This window comes from Choloepus didactylus, chromosome 14 (genome assembly GCF_015220235.1).
Source record: "Choloepus didactylus isolate mChoDid1 chromosome 14, mChoDid1.pri, whole genome shotgun sequence".
Lineage (NCBI taxonomy): Eukaryota > Metazoa > Chordata > Mammalia > Pilosa > Megalonychidae > Choloepus > Choloepus didactylus.
Window position 1 is genome coordinate 15,491,282 of NC_051320.1, and position 26,815 is coordinate 15,518,096.

Here is a 26,815-nt window from a genome sequence, read left to right on the forward strand (position 1 = left end):
AAAGAGAATAACTGCCAATCTAGAATCCTATACCAGTGAAAGCATTTTTTTTTTTTAAGACAAGAATGTTACCAACAGACAATTACTAAAGAAAATTTTAAAGGCATAAAGAAAGTGATGTAGAAGAAAGAAATATGAAATATGTGGGTAAATCCAAAGAACAAAAAAGAATGTGTTTCTTTGGGCTTTTTAGATTACAGAGTTTAATTAAATTATAACAAAAATGAACCACAGCTAGAAGAGCTCTCAATATTATTAAACCGAAAGGAGAGTGTTTAGAGTTAGTCTTCTATGCAAGAGGGTAAAAATACCAATCAGTTTTAGACTTTTACACATTTGTGTGCCAGTGAGGAAAAAGAAAATGAGTAGATCGTTTCCAAACACATAATGGGAAAAATAAAAAACAAGCTTAAAGAAGGAAAGAAAAGAGAAAAAGAAACATAGAACATTTGTGGGACAAACAGAAAGCAACATATTTATATGGAGGAAAAAAACCACAATATTTTAATATTTATATTAATGAAAATAAAGTCAATATTCCACTTAAGAGTAAAATATTGTCTAACTAAACACTTAGATCATAACTAAGCTTAGACAGTAAATATTATTTTAACTATATGCTTATAAACTTACAAAAGACGCACATAAATCATGAGGATACTTTCAACAGAAAATTTGAAAGTAAAAGGATAGAAAAGCCCAAAATTTCTTTAAAGGAAAAACTGTACCCTAAAAAAAATATACTTGTAATGCCATATACTTTAACTATCTTACAGTACTTGTATCACTAGTACTGGATTCTGGATTCAGAAGTGCAAGCTGCCTGAATTTATAGTTCTTTATTCTGCATGCTTTGCTGAATGTCTCTATGACTTAAGGCTGTCGAGACAGTTTCCGAGCAAACAGAACCACGGGTCGTGTTTAAAAGGTGATAATTTATTTTACTGATATATTTATGTATTTCTATCTTTCAAAACAAACTTATTCCATGTAATTGTTCAGTTAGATGAACTGGAATTAATATATGATTGCTTAAAGTGACCACAAAGTGTCCACAGGGAAGCTTTAAAAGTTTCTTTTTCTGGTACCAGACTATTCTTTTTTTAGTTCACTTGTTAACAATGATTTAAATGATCTTTTGGAATTAGTGCTATTTCATGTTTAACCAGAGCTGTTGCAGTATAACATTCCACAAAAATCCTACTCACATATAATGGAAAAATTTTAGCTTAATCCTTAATCATGATGTAGAAAAATCAGAGGATTTTTCCCCCCAGGTCTTTAATTATGTAAGTTGAATAAATGAGTAGGAGGATTTGCACTGGAGAGAAGGTGAAGAACATGTGCAGCCTTGGAATGGGAGGGTGAATTCATTTGAGATGGAAAATACGCTAAAACTAAACATGAACTTGAGAATGTTTGTGTAGACAAAAAGACATCTGAACTGGGCCATTCTGGAGAAATCCATCCCTAAACCTTCAAAAGTTTAATTCAAGAAGATACCACACTACAGAATATAACTTCTACTATCTAATGCCTATACCATCACTAATAAAGAATTACAGATTATTTTGAGATGTGGATATTGAGTGATTGTATAGGATACTCACTAGCAAAGTTTCACACCATCCGGGAGCTTGTAACATACAAATTCATGGCTCAGCAAAATTAGAAGATGTGGATCTTGCTGGGCAACAGCAAATGGCAGAACTTTGAATGTTCATTCTACAGATTCCAGGTCTCCCCCACCCTTCTACTCATATAAATTGAAGGTTGTAGTAAATGCCATTGCAACTAGGAATAAACCTGTATAAATTTTACTGTCAGAAAATGCCACTAATTTTGCATTTAATTTCCTGAAATGTCAGCAGTGAATACTGATAAAGGTACAAAATTCAGGTGAACAAACTGATCTTTACCATGAGCAGAATATACATTTTTTTCCCTTACGACATAGCATGTATCATCTACATTTAGGAGATAAATTTGAATTATCCACCCACAATCCACAATCTAAATCATTGACGACAAATGAATTCTCAGTGTGCACTGATCGGTCCACATATTCGTTGGCTGTTAGATGTCATTAGAATCATTCATATTTTCTTAAGAAAATTAATTTGCCCTCTAAATGCTCAGCTAAAGGCCAGGCTCTCACTAGCCCAATAAGTTATTTATATAGCATCATTTAATTCCTTCCTGCTTTATCTCCTTAACTAGGGGGGGACTGGTTGATGGACAACAGGGAGAGACCATGGGTGGAGAAGAGCACCATGGGTAATTATGTCAGGCTGTGCAGCCTTGTCTTTGTCATAAGACTAAATAAACCCATAGATTTATTTATATGCCCCTTTAAAATAAATCAGAATACGTATTGGAGACTTGACTAAAGTTCTACCACAGCGTTGCCTTCATTTGCACATTGACAGTTGAATTTTCCAAAAACAAAATTGTCACAAAAGTGAAATAAAACTCAAAGTGGCTGACACAAGTGACAATTCATTAGTAAGATTAAACAAATGACAAAGAGGATGAATGTAAAGTACTCCTGACACCATAAATGATTTTTACAGTAACTAGGCACAAGAGTCCTTCTCACTGGGACAAGTTTAGAAGACGCTTGACTAATAATCAAAGGGATAAAAAGATGATGTTGATGTTTTTGAATGAGTGTACTTGGTTTGTGTACTGTCATTTAAAAAGCTGCAAATTCTGCAGCTATTTTTCCATCTGAATAATTCAAAAGAATGCTAATACTGGTGACAGACAGGTGGGCAGACAACTATACTGGCGTGGGGTGAACAAAAAATGTGCATGCAAATGAAACACCCAAGCTCCTGCTTCTGGAAGGCAGGAGTCATCTAATACTCGAATATACCTGGCCTTTAGTTCCTCATCTTAAATATGAAATGGGTGGTTAGGACGCTCTTGAAGCTTTCATCTAAGAATAACATATCACTCACACACACACACACACCCATCACTGTACCCCGGGATGCTGCCTTCTTTAAAAAAAAATGGCTAAACAGAAATAGAATTTTTTGAACGAATCTTGAATTAAGCTACATGCTGGAATCGTGTCCTATAAGACTTATTCTGCATTATTCACTGTGCAGATGCTACAGGTTGTAGGTACAAACTTTATATGCTTCATACATCTGTATTTAAAGGATTTATTAGGGACTTATACGTGTAATTGGACAGGCAAGTGGTTTAATCCATTCACTTTGTAATCTCATGCTTCATTAAAAAGGACCAAATCCCCAACCCGACGTTTCTTATTTGGATGACAGTCTTACACTGTGTACCCACCAGTGCTCAAGACAGGTGCCCCAGAACACTCTTTAAGGCAACTGGCTTCTCCATAGGTTCCCCCAATAGCCCACCCCTACCTTAGAGGTGTCATCGCCTTCGTCTTCGTGCACTGAACTGGATGGGGAAGGAGTTGCAGACTTGCTTCCGGGTGGCGACGGCGAGCTGTGGGGAACCGCGCTCCCGCCCATGTTCAGACCAAGCTGAGCACTCAGCTGCGATTGGTTGATGGTTGTCAGCTGACCGTGCTGCATCATGGCGGGCTGCTGCCTGATGTCTGTGGGCTGAGCCCTGGGCCTCATGGCTGCCATCTGGGGGTGGGGGCTATACTGGGTTCCTTCTGGGTTCCGTATATCTTGCATCTACAAAACAAAAATTGAAAAGAAATAATTTTTCACAAACATATTTCTGGCCAAGTTTTGATTTCCCTTTTAAGTCTTTATACTGCCAGATGTCCTACTGAGCTACACGCATTGTTTTTTCTGGAGTAAAGCAATCCTAACACTATATATATCAAAAGGTGCTGTTACCAAAAGAATAGAATTTGAGAATTAAGTCAACATCACATTTCATTACTCAAGATCTGATTTATTTGCCATCTTTCTGTACTAATTAAATGTAAACATGTATCATTAATAGATTTTTATGTGGCAGAAGTTTCAAAATATTGATGCTTTTTTGAGTGCCTGTCAAAATTATGCAATTATTAGTGATTACAGCATTCACAGAGACTCATTAAACTCCATTTATTTTATTCTGATGATTTAAGAAAGGTTTAGGGAGTTAATAAGTTTACTACAGTTTTCAGTTTATTCTACATAAGTTAATACTGGCCAAAATGATCTACTAACTTCCAGTCTCATAACACTTACAAGCTGGTATTAACCAATCAATTAATTGACCACTGAAATGATTTGACTGCACATTCAGATTTGAAAGTAAATCTCTAAAGTTGCAAGGTCACGATATTAATCCATTATGCTTTCTGGGTCACTGCTTTTTAGCCTTAATGAGACTCACTCTTGTAATTTCAGCAATGAATTTTGTTTCAGCAAGGATTAGAATTAAAAGCATTGGAGGATGAAGCTCTTAACGTATCTAGAGGTCAGATGTGAGGAGTATGGTGGATTTCACTTTATGTTTCTCTGGTATTTCCAATCTTAAAATAATAGGGCATATTCTGTGGTACTTGTAGAAGCAGCTCAGTTTTCTCACACTGAAGGGACTTGTGGCATTCATGCATGGAGGGCATGTCAGAAAACAAGAGAAAAGAAAAAAATGGAATATAGGAGGGATCTATGGTTGAAGTGATATTTTGAAACAGAAAAACACAATTAATATTGTTATCTCACCCTGTTTCTTTTTTTTTTTTTTTAAATCCTACATGTTGTCAGAATTGTCCAGTAATTACTTGTCTGCAAATGTTACTGTGATGTGGAAATACTGGGGAGGCCAATGAAATAATCTAATCATGGGTTTTTTTGTTTTTTTTTTTTTTTGTAATAAAGTCATTCTCTGCCACTATTTTCTTGACATCTCACCAACCTTGTTAGATCCATCTGAAACTGAAACTATGGCTGTTTAAGGGTTCACTGCCTGTCCCCTGTTTTCTGCATCAGATTTCCCCTCTCCATCAGGAGTCCTCTTATTAGTCAATTTTATCCCTTTAGACCTTTCCCAACTCTTGTCATTGCTCCATCTTCTCAGACTTGGTTCTAAATGGTCTAGATCCCTAGATTTTCTTGGTGAAGACTTAGGCTGACCCCATGATTTTATAGCTGCTGCTTTCATTATCCAAACCAACACTTTTTCTATAATCCAATCTGAATTCCTCCATTTCCTCAAGGTTGGCTCAAAATTCTCCTTTTTATGTAGACCCCGATTTAGCAGTTTTTACTATTCAGGGATACATGATAGAGCCGTAAGGGTGTTTAATGGCACTCTATGGAAGGAGAACATTAGGGAAGGACCAGGGTAAAAGCTTGTCAAACATTTGTTGTGTGAATATTTAAATGAGTAAATGCATGAATAAAGCCCTGAGAAGTTAAATGATTTGCCCCAAACCACAGAGCTGGAGTTACAATCTGTATCTCCCAATTCCAGTAGTAGATACTCCCCACTGTACTAAGTAGCTGACTCAATATTTTACGTAGCCCATAAAGAGGGATATAGTTAATTAAAAATAATTAAAAATGCCTTTTCACATTTCGCCTACCCAAATCAACAAATGTTTTTATCTAATGCATTCACTTTGCGTCTACTCCAATTTACTAAAATAGGTTTTGTTCCTTTTTAGCTGTTCATATACGTTCTAGATATTCATTCTTCCTTATGAAATAATACTAGCTTTTATAAATATCCTTAAAGTTGGGCCACCAACAGACCAACTTTTGGAAATACATGGAAGAGACAGTATATACTAAGTTTCTTTTCAGGTCTACACTCTGTGTCCTGAATTCCTACTGTGTTTTTATTAGACCCTTAGCACAGAGAAAAGCAGCTCTCTCATTACAGACAGGAAGTAATGGATGTCCTATATTTTCCTCCCTGCAACCTTGCACCAAATAAAGCAATCACGTGCATGTTCAAACATACAGGTTTGTAGGGGAACATGGTTTTTATAGGCCGATAAGAAAAAAAAATTGATTTAGTTACAGAGTTTTCAGATTCATGACTTCAACCAAAAGTCTTCCAAAAGCCTAAAACAATCTCATTTTGTAGCAAACATCTGTTCCTCTGTTTTGCTTCCTTTTTGGTTGCTTTTTAATGGTAATTTGGGTTTGCCAATAAAATCTCTGAGTACCAAATTCTGCATACTCAGCCTTGTACTAGAAGTAGCAGGAGGTGGGGATGGCTAAGGGAGGGATAAAGAAGAGTACCCTCTTTTTCAACAGACTCATCATTAGTTCACAGTGTCATGTCACCAGTGGTGTGAGGCCAAGCAAACATAAGTTAGAGAGCATTCCCATCTCTTTAGCCCTCATGGGCACTTATAGTCAGCCCTTAATATCCCTGGTGATATTTCTGGAGCAGGAGGAGTATTTGAATTTTACCTGCTTTTATGGGAGGCAGTTCATGATTCATCATTGCCAAAGTGGCAAGTTGCAGAAAAAGAAGTATAGTGTGTGGAGTCTGCTTACTGAAAGGTAAAACTTACTAGTTAGCTCATGCAGGTGAGCAGATGTTCGGATTACTGGTTCCCTTCTAGAAAGATACTGACTACAAATCCTTCATGTCGAATACAAAACCTGGACTTACAAATCATTATTTCCTGTTAATCCCCAATAGTTTTAATTTATTGTGAATAATTCATGTGAGTCATGTTCAATAATGACCATTTTATCTCTGATTCTTCTTAACTCCTTCACTGACTTTTCTTCTCCCACAACTTTTGAACCTTAAATGATTCCCTGACTTACTGTTCTAAGCCACATTTTTCCACCCAGCTAAGATTTGTCATGGTTTGGTTAATGGGGAATCTTCTAAATTAAATTTTACTGTTCTGACCCAAACTCCAGGTCTAACTTTGCAACTGCTAGATAGACACCATGTCTTGGATCTCACACCTGCTAGAAACTTGAAATCAGTTTCTTTTTTCTCAAGGTTATTTTTTTCTATATGCCCAATATCTGTTGAACATTCATCTTCCCTGTCATCGCCATTCAAAATGTTCCATTAATTTTTTTTACTCCTTCCTTTCCTACCAAATGCTTGGATGTTCTGTTGAGTCTCCTCTAAATTACCCATTCCATTGGCCCCTTCCTACCATTCCCACCCTGTGGTAGGTTGAACTGTGTACCCCAACAAACACATGTATTTAATCTTAATCCGTTTCCCAAGGGTGTGATTCCATTATAAATAGGATCTTTTGAAAATGTAATTTTTAGTTAAGGTGTGGCCAACTGAAGCCAGGTGCACTTAGTCCAAATTATTGGAGGCCTTATAAAGAGAACCCAGAAGTCAAAGAAGCAAAAAAAAGGAGAGAATGTCACCATGTGACAGGAGGCAGAAATGCAAGCCAAGGAACCCCAATGACTGCCTACAGCTAGCACCAGAATGCTACAGATTTTCGAGCAAAAGCAAGCCTTGCTGATAACTTGATTTTGAACTTCTACCAGCTTGAAAACCACAAGCCAATAAATGCTTGTTATTTGAGCCAAACATGGTGTTGTATTTGTCATAGCAGCCTGGCAAACTAAGACAAACACCTGTTCATCTGTTTCAGGCTTTCATTACCTTTTTTTCTTTTAAAACCTTTTTTTTTTATTTTAAAGTACTTTCAAACTTAGAGAAAAGTTACAACAATAATATAAACCCCATACAGAGAACTCCAACACACCCCATCACCCCAGATACCAGATCCACCAATTTTAATATTTTGCCACACTGGCTGTATCATTCCAGCTATCTGTCCATAATACTATCAATCCTTCTATCAATTTATCAATCCATTTTCTGAACACTTGAGTGCAGGTTGTATACATCGTGGTCTTTGAACATTTAATCCTGCCATGTATATTTCCTAAGAACAAGGATATTCACGTATATAACCATCTTAAGTGCAATTATCAAGTTCAAGAAATGTAACATTGATATAAAGCTCAGAGTCTACATTCCATCATTTTCATATGTCCCCGTAATGTTCTCTTGAGGCTTCTCTCCACCCTGTTTAGATCCTGTCTTGCCTTTAATTGTCACTGTCTCTTTAGTTGCTTTACTTTTTATTTTAGGAACATCTAGTCCACATAAACCTTCCCACCTCAGCCACTCCCCAAGCATACCATACCGTTCACTGGCATTAGCCATGATCACACTACTGTGGTGCTCTCACCACCCTTCATTACTAAAATGTTCCCAACTCCCCATTTTCATTAACTCTCCTTCCCCCTGACCCCCGCCCCTGGCAACCTGTACTCTAATTTCCATCTCTATAAGCACATATATTCTCCAGTATTTTCTTTATAGTTATTATGAGGCTACAATTTAACATCCTAAATCTAATAATCTCTTTTGCTCTGATACCAACTTAACTTCAATAGTATATACAAACTATGTTCCTATACCCAATGTCCTCCCATCTTTATGTAGTTCCTATCACAAATTGCATGTTTATACATTATGAGTCTAATACCAATGATTCCTCATTATATTTCATGACTTCTTATTACATTTTATGCATTTGCCTTTGAGAACCTGTAGGAAGTCAAAAGTGGAGTTAGAGAAAAAAGCCCTATGCAGGAGGGGTAAGATGGTGGCATAGAGGAGTGGAATTTAGTCAATCCCCTGGAACAACTATAAACAACCAGGAACAACTAGTAAATAATCTGAAATAACTGTTGGGAAACAACCGTGATTGTCCACACATCGTACACCAATCTGGATTGGGAGGAATGCCTGAGATTGCAGCATAGAATCTGTAAGTAAAAGCTGCGAACCAAGCCGAGAGCCCTTCCTCCCTCCATGGCAGGCTTAGCTGCAAAACCTTACTGTGGTAGAAACTAGCAGCACTCTCTGAGAGAGCAAATATAGCTCAGCTGAGCTCCGACTGGGATTTTAGCTAACAAATGTGGGCTGCTAAATACAAGCTATAAACCCCTAACAAGCAGACAGAGGCTTTTAGTGATGACTGACCTTAAAGAACCAGAAGACTCAACTGTCCTGGGAGGGGGCGCCCAGAAGACCAGGTGTTACCTCTGGCCAAGGAGTGAAGCTGGGGCCCATGTACTGGCTCCAAAAGGGGGCTTTCTGTCCCTTTTTCTCTCAACCTGAGGGGCTTAACCATTTTCAATTTGCAGCGCTCTGACCCAGACAGGGGTAGAGGTAACAGAGTCAGAGAGACAATTCAAATGCAGATGATAACTCCCTAGGAGGTGTATCTTCCATAAGAGTAAAGAGGTGGGGCCCAGCTTTCCCTTCAGAACCAGACCCCAGGGCATGGGGGAAAACAGACAAAACAGAAACTGAAGGGACCACACCTCCTTATACCAGTCGGGAGCGACAGGCTGGTGGGTGCCACCTGCTGGGCAGGTTAGGAAAAGCACAGTGACTAGAGACCTCATAGGAAAGTCTGTCATTCTTCTAAGATATACCCTGAATATAACCCATTCTGAGACCTGAACCCGTGCTGGTCTGGGAAAATCTGATTGGGGTAACCAAGGAAATCAGATGCCTAGACAACAGAAAACTACAGTCTACACTAGGAAAAACGAAGATATGCCTCAGTCAAAGGAACAAACTTACACCTCCATCAAGATACAGTTGAGATATTGTTTCACTTTAATGAAACAATCTATTAAAGACGTTCAAAGAAATACACCAAATCAAATGAAAAACCAAATCAATGAGTTCAGGGAATATATAACAAAAGAGATGAAGGCTATAAAGAAAACACTGGGCGAACATAAGGTAGAAATCGAAAGCTTGAAAAAACAAATGGCAGAATCTATGGAAATGAAAGGCACAACACAAGAGATGAAAAACACAATGGAGACGTACAACAGCAGATCTCAAGAGCCAGAAGAAAACACTCAGGAACTGGAGAACAAGACAACTGAAATCCTACACACAAAGGAACAGATAGGGAAAAGAATGGAAAACTATGAGCAACGTCTCAGGGAACTGAATGACAACATGAAGCACAAGAATGTATGTGTCATGGATGTCACAGAAGGAGAAGAGATGGGAAAAGGGGCAGAAGCAATAATAGAGGAAATAATCAATGAAAATTTCCCATCTCTTATGAAAGACATAAAAATTACAGATCCAAGAACCACAGCGTACCCCAAAGAGAATAGATCTGAACAGACCTATGCCAAGACATTTAATAATCAGATTACCCAATGTCAAAGATAAAAAGAGAATCTTGACAGCAACAAGAGAAAAGTGATCCATCACAGACAAAGGAAGCTTGATAAGACTATATGCAGATTTCTCAGTAGAAACCACGGAGGCAAGAAGGAAGTGGTGTGATATATTTAAGATACTGGAAGAGAAAAACCACCAACCAAGAATACAATATCCAGCAAAACTGTCCTTCAAATATGAGGGAGAGTTTAAAATATTCTCTGACAAACAAGACAATGAGTTTGTGAACAAGATACCTGTGCCACAGGAAATACTAAAGGGAACACTACAGACAGATAGGAAAAGATAGGAGTGAGAGGTTTGGAACACAATTTTGAATGATGGTAGCACAGCAATATAAGTACACTGAACAAAGATGACTGCGAGTATGGTTGAAAGAGGAAGGTTAGGAGATTGTGGGACACCAGAAGGAAAGAGGAAAGATAAAGACTGGGACTGTATAACTCAGTGAAGCCTAGAGTGCTCAACAATTGTGATAAAATGTATGAATATGTTTTTATATGAGGGAGAACAAATGAATGTCAACCTTGCAAGGTGTTAAAAATAGGGTGGTATTGGGGAAAAAAAAAACAATCAATGCAAACTAGAGACTATAGTTAACAGAAACATTGTATTATGCTTCCTTTAATGTAACAAAGGCAATATATCAAAGCTAAATGCCTAAAGAGGGGGACATAAGGGAGGGTTTGGGACTCTTGGCACTAGTGATGTGTGACTCTTTTATTCAACTTTAGTTTAATTCTATCTTTCCTTTTGTTGCTTTTTAGCTGTTACGTGTTTTTTTTCTCTTTCTTTTTCTTTTGTCTCTCTACTTTCTTTGACTCTTCCTCCTTCTTTGTGGAAGAAATGCAGATGTCCTTATATAGATAATCGTGATGGTGGTGAATACATAAATATGTGACTATACAGGGAATCATCAATTGTTTACTTAGGACAGAAAGTATGGTGGGTGAACAAAACTGTCTTAAGAAAAAAACAGGTTGATGAAAACTTGAGGGCATTATATTGAGTGAAATAAGTCAGACACATAAGGACAAATACTGCGTGGTCTCACTGATATAAACTAATTATAATACGTAAACACATAGACATGAAATATAAGTTACCAGGATATAGAATGAGGCTAAAGAATGGGGAGCAGTTGCTTATTATGAGCAGAATGTTCAACTAGGTTGAACCTAAGTGTTTGGAAGTGGACAGAGGTGATGGTAGCATGTTATTGTGAGAATAACTAACAGTGCTGAATGGTGTGTGAATGTGGTGGAAAGGGGAAGCTTAGAGTCACCTATGTCACCAGAGGGAGTGGAGTTTAGAAGATGGGAATGTATAAAACAGTGAACCTTGTGGTGGGCAATGTACGAGATTAACTACAAATATTAGAAATCTCTTTCATGAACTAGAACAAATGTATGACACTATAACTGGAAGTTAATAATAGAGGTGTATATAGGGGAAAAGTATACCTATTGCAAACGATGCACTACAGTTAACAGTATTTTAACATTCTTTCATCAACAGTAACAAATGTACTACACCAATACTATGAGCCAATAATGAAGGGGTTGGTGGTTAGGGATATGGGAGGAAATGAGTTTTCTTTTTTTTTTTTTTTTTGTCTTTATTTCTTTTCTGGAGTAATGAAAATGTTCTAAAAATTGGAAAAAATTAATTGTGATGATGGATACACAACTGTATGATGATACCTTGGGCAACTGATTGTGTACTTTGGATCTTTGGATAATTGTATGGTATGTGAACAATCTCAATAAAATTAAATTTAAAAAAACAGTGGAGTTAGAAACCCAAAATACAATAACACTGGCATATATATTTACCCACATCATTATCCCTACCAGAGATCTTTATTTCTTCATGCAGCTTTGATCTATTGTCTAGTATCCTTTCCTTTCTACCTGCAGAACTCTCTTTAGCATCTCTTGTACGACTGGTTCAGTGGTGGCAAACTCCTTCAACTTTTGTTTATCTGGGAATGTCTCAATTTCTTCCTCATTTTAAAAAGACAGTTTTTCCAGTTATAGAATTCCTGATTGGCAGTTTTTTTGCTCTCAACGCTTTAATTATGTCATTTCAGCACTTTAATTATGTCATTGCGTTCATCTATCATCAAAGAACTGATTTCCTTTAGTTCTTTGTCTAGGTTTTCCCTTAGCTTTTTGAGCATATTTAGGACGATCTATAAAAAAGTCTTTGTCTGGTATGTCCCAGGTCCTCCTCATTGATGGGTTCTAATGCTAATCTTCTTCTTTGTCCTGGGCCATCACTTACTTTGCATGCTTTGTAATCTTTTTTGAATCCTGGACATTTTGATATTTTAGTGTACCATTGCTGGAATTTAGACTCAGTGGTGTCTGTTCCTTAAGCTTGTATCCAGTTAGTGTTACAAAAGAACTTTCTCTGAATGCCAGGAGTAAAACACATACACACACAAGGAAAGAGAAAACACCCTCCTAGTCTTTGCAGATTGATTTGTGTGACTGTTCTCATTTAGGGCCAAAGCATCTTGTTTTATGCATATCTTCCTGGCTCCAGGAATTCCCCCATTTTCACAGATACAAATGTTCCCTCTTCCCTAGGAAAGAGTTCCCTCAGGGTCCCTGGCACAGCACTGTGTGTTCTATAGCTAGCATTCCTTTGCCCCAAGCAGCTACTGGACTGCTCTCCCACCGTGTTCTGTAGGAGAGCTCTGTGAGCTGCCTTCTACATGCAGAGCAAGTCTGGGAGAGTGAGTTCCTCAGACCCCCACCAGACAGATTGGGCCAGACATATATGCTCTCAGACTGTGCGTGAGGGTTCCTCTGCTCCCTCCAGAATGGGGACCAGGGATCCATGTAGGGGGTGTGGTGTGAGTTGGGGAAGGGGCTAGCCAGGGCACCATGAGATCCTACTGCTTTTAAACAGTCTTTTTCTTGAGTCAGCGCTTGCCCCATTACTGCAGTCCTTTAACTATATTCTGGAGCTTTGAGAAAGATGATTCTGCCATTTCTTCCTGGTTGTTCAAATCTTCTGTGGTGGGGATGAAGCCTTGAAGCATCTCGCCCCACCATCATGATCCTGGCCTTCATTACCTTTTCACTTGCAATAGCTGCTTAATTGCTTGTCACCCAGAGAATCTCTTAACATCCACTCTGAAGAGTGCTGCAAAATTGATCTTCATGAGCTATAGGCTCAAAAGCTTTCCAATGATACCTGCTCACCAGCCGCAGTCCCAACTCTTCAGCATGACATTAAAGGTTTCCAAATTCCCTGCAACTGTCCTTCATACACTCCATTGCTCAGACAAACCCAATTAATTTCCATTCTTTGCTTACGTATCTCTTCCTTAACCATATATATTTGTCTATGCTTCTCCTTCATTATTCAATAAACATTTTCTGAGTACTTGCTGTCCGAAATTTTAAAAAAGGGCACCAAACACAATTTTCTTAGTGATTTATGGTTTGGCACAATACTTATAATCCTCACTTTGAGATATCTACATGAGAATTGGCTGTTTTACACAAGGCTATTATGGTTGAGAGAGGTTACATGATCTTAGATATATCAACAAACATGGACATAGAAATAAAATGTTTATTCTACATGTTCCCTTTTCACTGTTCCATGATGCCATTTCCATCTTCACACACCTGAACCCTAACTATACTTTAAGCCAAGTTCAAAAGTCAGTTATCTATTAAGCTCTCAGAATCTTCTCCTTCTGAACTGCCATAGCATTTTGTTTTTACTCTTCTAATGGGAAGCCAACTTATAATTTCTCAGGCAAATTATGTACAACCTTTCTGGACAGTAAGCTCCTTGACTAGACCATGACTAATTTGTTTTTCAATCCCCTGTGAGATCACATTGAAATGGCATTCTAAGTACTAAAAAATATTTGACAAGTCAGTGTATCAATAAAGGAATGATTACTGTAAGTATAAGCTGACTTTAACCAGTTTGCTGATTTTGCTTTTTTGTTGTGAACTTCATCTAGCATTAGCCACAAGAGGAAGAGGTTTGATTACTGTCTGTTTCTCTTTGTTGCAGAGACTTCACGTTGTACCCTCTGACACTCACTAAACTTTTTGTCCTCTAGTATTTAGCTGCTGGCTGTTCTAGTTTGCTAATGCTGCTGGAATGTAAAACATGAGAAATGGATCAGCTTTTATAAAGGGGGTCTATTTGGTTACAAAGTTAGAGTCTTAATGCCATAAAGTGTCCAAGGTAAGTCATCAACAATTGGGTACAATGGTATCTGGAAAACCTCTGTTAGCTGGGAAGGCACGTGACTGGCGTCTGCTCCAAAGTTCTGGTTTCATAATGGCTTTCTCCCAGGACGTTCCTCTCTAGGGGCTTTCCTCAAAAATGTCACTCTTAGTTGCTCTTGGGGTGTTTGTCCTCTTTTAGCTTCTCCAGAGCAAGAGTCTGCTTTCATCAGCCGTCTTCAAACTGTCTTTCATCTGCAGCTACTCTCTCAGCTTTTTGGGAATTCTTCAAAGTGTCCCTCTTGGCTAAATCAAGCTAGCTCCTTCTGTCTGAGCTTATATAGTGCTCCAGTAAACTAAAAAAGGCCCAAGCTGAATGGGCAGGGCCACACCTCCATGGAAAGTATTCAATCGGAGTCATACCCAGAGTTGGATGGGTCCCATCTCCATGGAAACACCCAAAGAATTATAATCTAATCAACACTGATACATCTGCCCCTACAAGATTACATCAATGATCATGGCATTTTGGGGGACATAATACATTCAAACTGGCACTCTGTCCAACCAGCTGGCTAGAAGTGTATTCCTAGCCTCCTTTGCAGCTAATATATGGCCATGTGGCTATGTTTTGGTCCATAAGGTGAAGTGTTGTATGATACTTCCAAGAAGTTTCCTTAAATGGAAGGGTTCACCTGCCTTTGCTCTTTTCTTGTTCCTGCTGGCTGAAATGTGGGGGAGACCATCAGAGCTTGGGAAGACATCTTGGTCCTCAAGGTATCCCATGAGGATGTTGAAGCCATAAGAGAGAAGGAGCTTGAGCGTCTGATTATCATGGGATCTCCATAACCTGGACTATCTGCAAACTATGGGGTTCTTTTATGTGGAAGGGAAGTAAACACCTATCTTTTTAGAGTCACTACCATTTTGTCCCTACAGTGTTCTTTTATATACAGCTGAACCTAAAGTTAATCGATATACCCCTAATAGAGGGTAAGCTCAAAAAAGCAGGTATAGAATCTATTTTCACTGCTGGGGCCCCAGGACAACATAAACTTGGCACGTAACAGTTGCTCAAAATATACTTCTTGAGTTACAGTCAATAGCTGTTTTGGCCAGGTACAATTATAATTGATGTTAACAGCTTGCATAAACAGTGTTCCAAATCTTGACCTCTTGGGAACTTCATTTGCTAATTCCCAGTACCCAAATGTCTCAAAGTTACTTTCTAATGTAGGTATTTTTCATTTTGTTTCTTTCAACACCAGTGAACTTCATAATTTCTTGGTTTAAAGACTTGCAAGTTGCTGCGATTTTAGTTTTGAATGGCTCTTATCTTTTTCTATTTGGGAAACCCAATCATTTCAAAAATCTGTGCTAGATTTTACTTTTTTGAAAACCAGAACGAAGTTTTCTTAAATTCTTAAGATTGCCTATTGAGGCCCAATATTGTTCTATGATTACGGGAGCTAAAAAGTGCCAATTAAAATGATGGAAGAAGATTGTGATGAGGAAGAGGAAATTGCATCTGAATTCCTTCAAAACCTTTTTTTCAATGCACAGAAAGGAAAAGTTCAATTATAGTCCATTAGGAAGAAACCAAAGCATCCATGGCTTGGGCAGATATCATATATTTTCCATCGTGATCTAAGTCGTAATCCATGGTTTAGTGCTCATACAACCTTCCTTTCTCTCCTTGCCTAATTATCTGTAGTTCAAAAACTCCAGGCAGAGAACAGAGCTCAAGTGGGAAAATTCAGGCACAATAGTTGATACATATTTCAGCATGTGTTTTTGCTTTATTTTCATGGAGTTTTCTTTGCAAAGTAAATGAAAAAAAAAAACCCTCAGGTTTCTCATCTGGGATTATTTTTTAAAAACGAGTAACCTTTTGATATAACTATAATCCACCCAAAGTTATCCACCCTGCACCCTTCCCACTCAAAAAAGCACATCAAACTTATTAGTGGTTAAATGCTCATAAAACTGCCCACTTGAATAGCACCAGAACAGCCAAAGACCTATGTTTCAGTTGTTAAAACTGTGTGTGTTTCACGATCCTTCCAGAGTCTGTTGCCTTCTTTCAAATATCAGCCTCCTTCCCCATCCAACACGTGAGCCTGGAAAGCTATCATTATCTCCGCCTCTAGCAGACAATCTATATCAAAACACTTGTACACATAAAACCTTAACGACGTCTTGGCGCTCCCTCTTCTGATCCAGCTGTTTCGGTGAGCAGCAGTTGGTGAACAGAGGAGTTGGAACATGGGTAGCCCCGAGGCCTTATTTGCTAATGGGGCTCACCAGCTGCTGCTTTCTGTGGGTTTGCAGCGAGGCCTGGACGCCTGCCAATTGCAGCAGGAGCAAGGGCACACGCGGAATTTCTGAAGCCCTTCGGTTTACCCCTCTCTTGTCAGCATTTGACACCCGGTGTTGTAGAGCTTCCCCTAGGGCTACGAGGAGACCCCACTGGATTTAGGCTGGGACTAGCACGCACTCGCTGCACTTTTATCCACGCTATCAAACGCCTCCCGTTCCCAGCATCTCAGCATCTAAAGGAAAACTTCAGCGCCTGGTTCCTGGTAGTCCTTCGGGTCTTGCAAGATTCATTGGGCCAAGGAAGGCCGAGCAGTTTCGTTTTTCTTAGGAATAATACACTCTAAGAGTTTATGAGAAGAATGTGAATGTTGATATTATTTAAGCCCCCAAATTACATATTTTTGTCAGTGATTCAATTAATATGTAAATGTACATACCAGAACAAATGCGTGGGGAAATGTCATCATGGAATTTTATTTATTATTTTCCAAAATGCATTTTCCAAGAGAGTGCTAAATTATGTGTTGTCCAAACAAATTAAATAACTCATTGTTGCATGATCTCCTTAAATGATCTATTTGCTATTTTAAAAATCTGTACTTTAAATAACTTTATTTTTCGCCGTTCTGCTTTTAAACTTCTGACATTTAACACTGACAACTAATACTGAAAGGGGGAAAATCTGGAAAAATACAAATGCACGGCACTTGTAATTTTAAAGATCACAAAAAAATGAGGTTCCAAGGAAAGGATGGATTTTTTTCCCTATGAAAATGTATTTTTACCCTCAATATTTTAAGTCAGAATAACTTGACTTTAACTCTAAATTTCCAAAAACAAAATTGTTTAAAAATGTAACCTCTGGAATCTTTAGCGTTCTTCCAGAAGCCAATACAAGCAAGTGGAGCTCAGATTTCTTCACAATACACTAAAAGAAAATATTTGTAGTATTAGGGTAAACAGTCATCCTAAAGTTATCACAAGAAAGCAACAACTCTGGAGCAAAATTCATTAGCTATTTGCCAGACAGACCGACAGAGCACTCTCTAGAACCACCATTCTAAATTAAACCATCAAATTAAAACTACCACAAAAAAAAAAAAAAAAAAAAAAATCCAAATGCTTATACCCCAATGAACTTCTAAGTCACCTGACCATCCTCCTTCAAACTGCAGTCTCTCCTACGTTGAAGGAGAGAAACATGTACTCTCTTCTGTGAATGGGAACCTAAATACTTCAGGGAGTTGGTGGATTAGAGGAAAATGTCATTGAGAAGTTTTCAAGGTCGAGTTCTGACTTCCGGGAAGATGGAGGAGTAGGTGAGGCAGAACGGGCTTCTCCTCCTTTGAGAAAGCAACTAGAAAGGGGCCGGAGGACACCAGGGACAGCGGTTCTGGGGTGTGACTGGCCACAGAGGGTCCCCCCAGTACGTGGAGGGGACATCTGACAAAATCGGAGGAGAGACGGCGGCTGGAGGGATGCAGTGAGAGTGTTCCGCATTCGGAACCCCGTCTCCCCCCAGGCCGGCAGCAGCAGAACCGCCGCTGGGCAAGGGAATGAGCAGTGGCTCTCTGCTCCCGTCCACCTACCTTGCGAGTTTGCTGGGGGTGGTGGGGTGTGTGGTGATCCTCCTCAGCCAGACACGGGGGAGGTACGTGAGGGAACCCAGCAGGCTGCGACTGCTCTCCCCCCGCAGAAGTGGGGTGTGTGTTTGTGCAGAGGCAAGTAACAGGGAAGGGAGAGGCGCCATATCCGCAAGTGGGAGCCCTTCCCACACTCCAGAGACTGGCTGGGGCAAGGCAGGCAGAGAATGCGCAGGCAGGGCCCACGTCCCACCTGCAGGAAGCCTGTGGTCAGGCTCCCAGCCTCCAGCTCCGGGCCCACGTTGCAGCCCCGGGACTGGGATTCCCCTGAGCACAGGGAGACCGGGTACACTGTTTGGTTCCCAACCCGGTTGGGACTCCACCCACAACACAGAAATTCAGGGAAGACCTACATGAGAGCGCCACATGCTGGTAGATAGGGAAACTCCACGCCAGTAAACTCTGCTTCAGGAGCACCACCTGCAGTTAGGATTGGGAAACTGTATTCCAGCAAACCAAATTATATATAAATGCTCAATTAATTCTACACTTCCCAAAATAACCCTATCAAGACAAGCAAATGCCCTGAAGCCAGCAAAAAATTACAAAGCACTTAAAGGATATAGAAGACATGGACAAGCCAAATGAACAAATTAAAAAGCCACAAGAGACACAAAATTTGGAGCAATTAATCAGAGAGGTACACATAAACATCAATATTATGGCTCAAGATATAAAGGTAATGGTTAAAAATTATACTGGCTAAAATCCATTTCACTAATTTTTGGGGGGCGGTGGGGATGGGGGTGGGTGGGTGTTCTCTCCCATGGGTGAACCAAAGCTCAGACCCCAGAAAGCAGGAAGCTACAGAGGACTTAGCCCACAATATCTTCCTTACCCTTGGCTGGTCCTAGCCCTGCCCTGCAGAACTCGACTTCTATTTCTGTCACATCCATTGCATCCAGAAATAAGCATCTAAGTTGCACTAGTGTGTGTACAGCGATCCATTTTTCTAAACAACTGAAAAAGCAACTTTACACCCTTTCATTTCATCCATGTTCACTTTTTCTTTCTTCTTCTAAATGGAGGAGGCCGTGGGCTAACAGTGGAGGGTCCCTGATCGTATCACCACAGGGCTTGTCTCTGTGTCTAAGAATTGTCTTACCGTTACCCTATTTGGCCCTCCTTCTTCATCTCTGTGCAATGGGGATAAAAATCTTTTATTGCCAAATGTTTATTAGGTGTCTACTCTATGCACCAGGCATGGTGGGGACCCAGCAAAACCAAATCCCTGCCCTTGCACTGCTCACCTACTGGGAGAAACAGACAATAAGATAAATAAATATGAGGTCTGTTTGTGAAAAGTTTTAGGGAGACACATATAAGAGAGATGTACACAGCCTTTTAATGCTTGTCTTAAAGCATGACTGTGAGGGTTAACTAAGACAGACTATGAAGGTGTCTTTTCAAAAATAGGCTTAATGTTGTCTTGTGGAAGATGCTGAGGTTGTCTTTTGTTAACGTCCCTTTAGAGTTGCTCTCCCTGATGGTTCTAGTTCATGGTCAGCCACTGGCATAATTGGGACCTAGTATTCTGAAAGCCAAAAGCTTGAATTGGTGGAGGTCTTTGCTGGGAGTAAACAGTTTCACTGTGACAAAGTAACAGAGTAAACACTGCAGATAGAGGCTGAACTGCCTCTCTCTCCACTACCCCCTCTCCACCCCAGGTTTTAATAGCCCTCTGATCCAGGCAATAGACTAACTGGTAGATAGAGTTTGAAAAAAAAAAAATTAATGCTTAAAAAGATACTCTGGTTCATAGTGCAGCACTCTCTTCTATAAACTACACACATATCATCTCTCCTTGGGATCGTGGCCGTGGCCAGGGAGGTTACGGAGAATAGTGATGCCTTTTAACCACACAGTTGGAAAGATGTTTTTAACTCAAATTGAGCCACCCCATCTCTGATTGCTTCATGCCAATACTATTTGTCTCCTGCTGTTATTTTTGAACTATCAATGGCAATGTGACCAAGGTTGACACTGTGCTTTGGTGTTCCCTTGAATTGGTCTACTGGCCAGCTCAAATCAAGGAACCATGCAAACGTACAACAGGCAGATCTTACTTTTAACTGACAAGGAGCATCTCATAATTCCAATTAATGGCAGGACACGAGGGGCTCACAGGCTTAAAAACTCCTTCTTGTCTAAAAAGGGATGGGAAACACGGGGCTACCCTCCGGTTCCCAAGACATCTGAATTCGCAGTTCCTATAAAATAGAACATGCCTGGTAACAGGGGCCTCTGAATCTGCTCTAGGTCTGCTTTGGTTATAGGATATGAAGCCCTTTATTTGTACAGATGATGGCTTCTTCTTCTGTACTACAAAGCGTAGGCAATGCCTTGTGCACTGGGGCTATGAGCTTATATTAAAAGTATATTCAAACATGCTAATGTTTGTTCACATCTCCTTCTCTTTGATGTGTACAGAGAAGGGATTGAAAAATGTGTATTATTTTCAGATCACTTTCAAAGGATTGTGTGTTTCAAAAAAAAAAAGAATGGCATGGAAGGGTAGATGGTGATAAGAAAATTGGGAAGTACTAGTCATGCCTGATGGGGGTTGTGATTTACCCACCAGAACTAGCGCTGTATATGCTGTATATTTATAACATTGCGAGTCAGCTGAAATGGCTCTTCATACTATATTTAAACCTTAAAATTTAACTTGCTGTCACACTGTCCACTGGAATGTTAATGGGATGCTAGTAAAAATGGAGATGTCAAGTGGAACATTGACTTCTTAATATCAGTTCAGTAAAGTGATATTTGAGTTCATTTAGAGGCCCTTATATCATTAGATACACTCTACATTCAGCTTAAAAGTACATCTTGAGAAGCAAAACTAAAACCTTATATTCTGCTTGGAGCAGATAGCTAACCTATGCAGAATATTTGCATGCTCCCAACTTATTGGGGACAAAAAGAAAAGTATGATTTTAAGTGAGTACCTTATTATGGAAATCATCCAATAATCCTTTTAATAATGTATTATTAAACACTAATAAAGCATGAAACCAAGATAGGTAAATGCTAGCAATCCTTTCCTATGAAACATAGCATTAATAACTTGGTAAAATCAGTCTAGGAAAATTACAACATCTTTCAGTTCCTTTAAAGTGTCTGTCTCTGTAAGTGACCTTAAGCTCCTTTAAAACAATTAAAAGATTCAAATATTTGCCTGCCAAAATTTTACAGCATGTTAGATAATGGGATGAATGTAGTTCTATACAGTCTCTATATTGCTGGTTATACCTAATGTAGTTAATATTACGCACTCATTTATGCTTTTATATACTTTGAGTCATATAAGGTCAAGGTCTCAAAACTAATCATAAAAACTACTGACTGCTATTCCTGCTAATATAATAAGCCTTTCTTTAAAACAACTGCTGGTAAATTTCATTATAAAAAGTTATTAAAAGGGTTAAAATCCTATTAAATGTCAAAGAATTTGCCTGACTCAAACTTCTAATAAAGAAAGAGAATAGGCTTTCTTTCTGAATTATTTAAATCTTTACTGACTGTGTGTTGAACCGTGAAATTAGAAAAGTGTTATTAGAAGTGTTTCCTGGTTTTTATAAAAGTTGGAGCCCAGAATGTATCAAACCGTAGTCTTTAACTAGACTAGTTAAAGCAGTAGGTTTTTAATCCCCAATATATGGCTTCTACTGATAGAAAGGGCATAATTAAAACTCTGTCCTGTAACTTGGTGATAATAAAATTATTATTACAGAAGCACACATGTTCATTTAGAATATATGAGCCACATGTTCTAATTTTAATTTGGACAAATACTTTCAACTTTTTTTGATCTTTCAAAGTCCACTAACATAGATCCTCTCAACCAATAATTAGTTTTTAACAGTGACTAATTGTAAAGCACTGATGTTAATAATTTGAATTATCTATCTTTTACAGGTACACCACCTACCAAATATAGATTCAAATTAGATAATTATGGTCTAAAGAATTAAAAAAAATAGAGTGTAATCCTGCATGATTATAACCCCATGTGGCTGAAGGTATAAAATATATTGAGGTACCAATTCTAAAATATAGAAAATATGCCTTGCACATTTTAAATCAATTTCTCCCCAAAACTTCACTTAGCACAGCTGATTTTGAGTGGGTCTATGCCTGACAAGCTGTCCACAGATTAGTCCCCTCACCTGCTCACTTCTAGTTTTTGGTAATCACTGTTTTAAGTTCTCTTAAGGAATATTATCTGATATTAATTGATCCCACATTATATACCAAGCGTGGCGCTCAAACGGCTACATGCATTGCCCCATTTAATCTTCAAAGAACCAGGTGAGACAGGTACAGTCATCAGTGCCATTTTACCCACGAGGGACCAAAGGCTCAGAGAGGGCGTATTCAGGTACATGCATGGTGAGTGGATCAGCTGGAATTTGCTGCCAGGCTGCCTGATCTCAAAGCCTGTATCTTACCCACAACTCCTATACTACTGACCCTCATGCCCTCTGATATTTTTGGATGCTGTGTTTACAAAGGATGGTTGCATCCCAGGAAGATGCAGCTAGAGCCTGCGGTGACTGAACTTAAGGCATTGATTCCCAGGGTGGGAAATTCAATTCAAAAGATTTTACTGAACACTTACTTTGTGCCTGGCACTCTGAAAGGTTCTTGGGGGAGAAAACACACAAGACTGTCCTGGTGCTCAAAGATCTCACAGTGTTGGGGGGAAGACATGACTACGGCACAAGTCAGATAGGATCAATTGCTGTAGCTGAAAATACAGTACAACAGAATTACAGAGCAAGGGGGTTCAGGGCTGGCAGATGAGACCCAAATGTGCAAAAAATGCTGCAACAAAGAGCCTCTATGCATTGCACTGCAAATTAAGAAGGCTTCTAACAAAAAAAGATGTGAAAAATGGAAACGAGTAGACTGGAACTCCTGAAGCAATAGGACTAACACTAGACACACCATCTGATTGTTGAAAGGTCAGTGTACCTACTATATTGTCATAAAAGCAATGATTTGTCTAAGAAAATATGAAATAAAATTGAACAGAAATAAAATAAGTATATGGCATTTCACCTGAAATTAAGGAGGATTTTAAACCTTAAAAATTCAGTATATAATTAAATTCACTGTAAAGATCAATAGGAAAATCAAAGTTTTTAAAAAAGATGTGGTGAAGAGCAATCTGACAGTTTGATTCCTGCTTGGGAATTCGTAATTTGATAGTCAAATGTTATCTTTTAAGTTTTAGGATGATTCTAGACTTAGCCTGTAGTTTCAAGATTATACATCAGAATATATTTTGAGGTATCAAATTGTTCTAAATGAAAGAGGCCAAAAAAGTACACTAACATTTAGTGCTACCTTAGCACACAGACCGTTTCCCAGTCTCCAAATATGAGCCTACTGTTAAAAAAATAACTTTTTTTTTTTCCACTGGGTCTTAAAAACCATTTATGGGTACACACATTAGTCATTTTTATCGGCATCTTTACAACATTCATTTCATTAGCTAAAAACGTTGCCACATAAATTACGCTTTCACGGAACTACTGACTGAAACATTTTGATCGAAACCTTTCTTTATATTGCCCCTCTTGTCAATCAGGGCCATTCACTTGATAGTGCAGCGTGCTATGCAGAAGGAACAAACACACACTCCAGAACGAAGTGGGAAGTGCGCAGGCGTCACTGCGTGTCTCGGTGGGACTTGCGGAGGAAGTACGTCATCGCTGGAAAACTCTCCGAGACAAACAAGTAAAAAGTACCAAATAGATCTGTTGTGAGAAATGAGCACAGGGCATCATTTCCTTCCAAACTATTTCCTTTCCCTTATATAGAAAAAAGAAGAAAGGTACGGTTGGTGGGTTTCTGTGAGCTGGTAACCGAAAAGAAGAGCTCTGACACGTACTTACGCAGACGAAGACACCTTGCTCCACATATTTATATTTTAATCAGAGTGGAATTTCGCCCACCTGTTCTCGCTAAAGGAGCAAGTGGGCGGGTGGGACAGCTGGGAGCTCTTGCACTTGACAGTAACACCCGTAGGGGCCATTTCTAGGTCACTGTCAGCGTTTAAAGTGGCCTAAAAGAGTTCCTCAACGGGAGGGCGACGAATACGTGAATTAACTGTAATAACTTTGATAGGACCCCACCTACTCTTACAGGGAGTCTTATCTCAGAATTTAATTACAGTTGCAGTTAACTCTGAACATTCATGGCTATATTCTAGCAAATATAATTTCAATATAATGTCTAAAGATTCCCAGGGAGGGGTAGGCTTCTAAAATTTAGTGTTTTAGGAATATTCCTTTTTTGTGTGTTTTAATTCTTGATGAAAACAGTTCTAGAATGCATGTTTTCACTTTTCTGCTCCAGTTAAATACCTGATTCTAAATGAAATGTCATTTTAAAAATCATGAATTTGAAGGGTTTCAAGAGCATCAGTTTTTTCTTACATAATCATTCTGCAGTTTGGGGGCTGTGTAATGTGGAACAGACTGGGCTAAATGTATCCCGATCTGTGGACAACACATCCTTCTACTGAATGGATTTTTGACCTTTAAAGTGTTACATGGCAATAAAATAAAGGTAAAATAAAATAATATCCAGCTAATTGAGAAATTTGTTCGGTAGGACTCTTATTAATAGAGATTTTAATCTGCCAGGGGAACTTTTTTTATATTACAAGTAAAACTCAATTTATTACTTTATCATTTTTTGAAATAATACTAATAGCATTGACATGATTTAACAGCAAAAAAGAACTGTTCACCTAGATAAATCTTAACACCTATTTTGAGGTTAAACTATGTATTAAACTATATATTAAACAATACATTCTGCAATATAAAAGAGTATACTTGCATTTAGTTATATAGAGGCTGTTAATATTAGAAGGTACACTGGCTGAGGTATTCATCAAGCCTTAATTCAAAAGAAGAGTCCAAAATGAAAGTTTCTGGACATTGGGAAGGATGAATTATTTAAGATTTGCATAATTATTGGGCTAAGAGACCCCAAACATTTCAACACCACAGGAATAAAAATAGGAACATCATTCTATAAGTATTAATTACTAAAACTTAATTGAAACAAAATAACTTATGACTGATAGGGAAAGCTGTTATATTAGAACTTACTCTTGCCCACATAAACTTTTAGGCTTTCTATTCAATGCCATAAGACATTCTTAACTTATGTAGATTTTTCCAAAATGACACTTTCCACTCTGAAAAATATCAACTGGCAGAATGGCTATTTAGAATAGAGCTAGTCTCACTAATTGGTCAGTTTATATACTGATATTTGCAACCACACTCTCTCCTTATTCCCTGCAAATAAAAAATCCAAATTCCAATGTCAAATGGAGTGGCTTTTAAAAGAATGTTAAATATGTGTGCAACAGCAAGGCAAGATATTTCTTGTAAGTTATGAAAAATGTGCTTTGCTCATGGGGAAATGTGGTTTAATGATATGGAAATAAGTTCACATTTTCTCTGTATTGTATTTACAATTTTGTATCTAAAACATATTTAGTATCTCTAGCATAATTATATGACCACAAAACGACAACTTCAATAAATGGGAAAAATCTCAATTACATTGATCAACTGAAGGAATGGAGAGAAACTCACACCATTAAAGTTTAGAGCCTATTATAAGGGAACAAGAAAAAATATCTACTTTGCAGTTTTAAAATTTAAAGCCATTAGATATTTTTGTGCATCTACATTTATAAAAGCTAATAGAATTTTCCAGTAACAATTTATATTCTGAAGGGAAAAAATGCTCTTGGAAAAGACAGAAGTCAGAACCTTGTGAGAAAATGTATCACATATTTTCCCCCCCTTTCACTGGACAGGGTATTTTAGTTGAAGACTATAAACATTTATATTTTAAGGTTGTGCTTTTTCAAGGAAAAAGAAATAGAGCTTTTTTTAATGGGCTAAGGACTAAATGTTCCCTGACTTTCTCCCCCAAAACTTTCATTGAATGCTCACTATGTACCACACCCATGGTAAATTTTGGCCCAAATGGGGGGCCTGGGGGGACTGAAGGAGAGGGGCCCAAACTAATGAAGCTCTACCTTCAGTCCCACTCAGGGTTGCCTCCTCAAGTGACTTCACTGACAAGCCTATCAAAAGTAGCTCCATCCCTCCCATCCCAGGCATCTTTTCCATGATATGATCATAATCTGTAATATGTAGGGCATGGCTTTGCAAACTTTAAGGTACACACAGATATCCTGAGGATCTTGTTAAAATGTGAGTTTGATTCTGGAAGTAGGGAGGTGGAGCCTGAGATTCTGCATTTCTAACAAGCTCTCTGACGTTGATGCCAGTGTGGCTGGTGCATGAACCAAAGTTTGAGTAGCAAAATACTGATTCATGTGTTTCTTGATTGTTTGACTCTCCTGGCCAGAATCTAAATCCTATGAGGGCAGGGTCCCCAGCCTGTCTTGTTTACTGCTGTGTTCTC

At 38.6% G+C, this 26,815-nt stretch overlaps 1 protein-coding gene across 2 annotated transcripts in view; it reads right to left on the reverse strand.

Moving 5' to 3' along the window:
- The window catches only part of TOX (thymocyte selection associated high mobility group box), a 318,920-nt gene that overhangs the window by 45,619 nt on the left and 246,486 nt on the right, over window positions 1–26,815 (reverse strand). For both annotated transcript variants that reach the window (XM_037802447.1, XM_037802448.1), the window contains exon 4: window positions 3,393–3,674. In XM_037802447.1, the coding sequence (XP_037658375.1) occupies window positions 3,393–3,674 (282 nt within the window). The remainder of the gene's footprint in view (window positions 1–3,392; window positions 3,675–26,815) is intronic.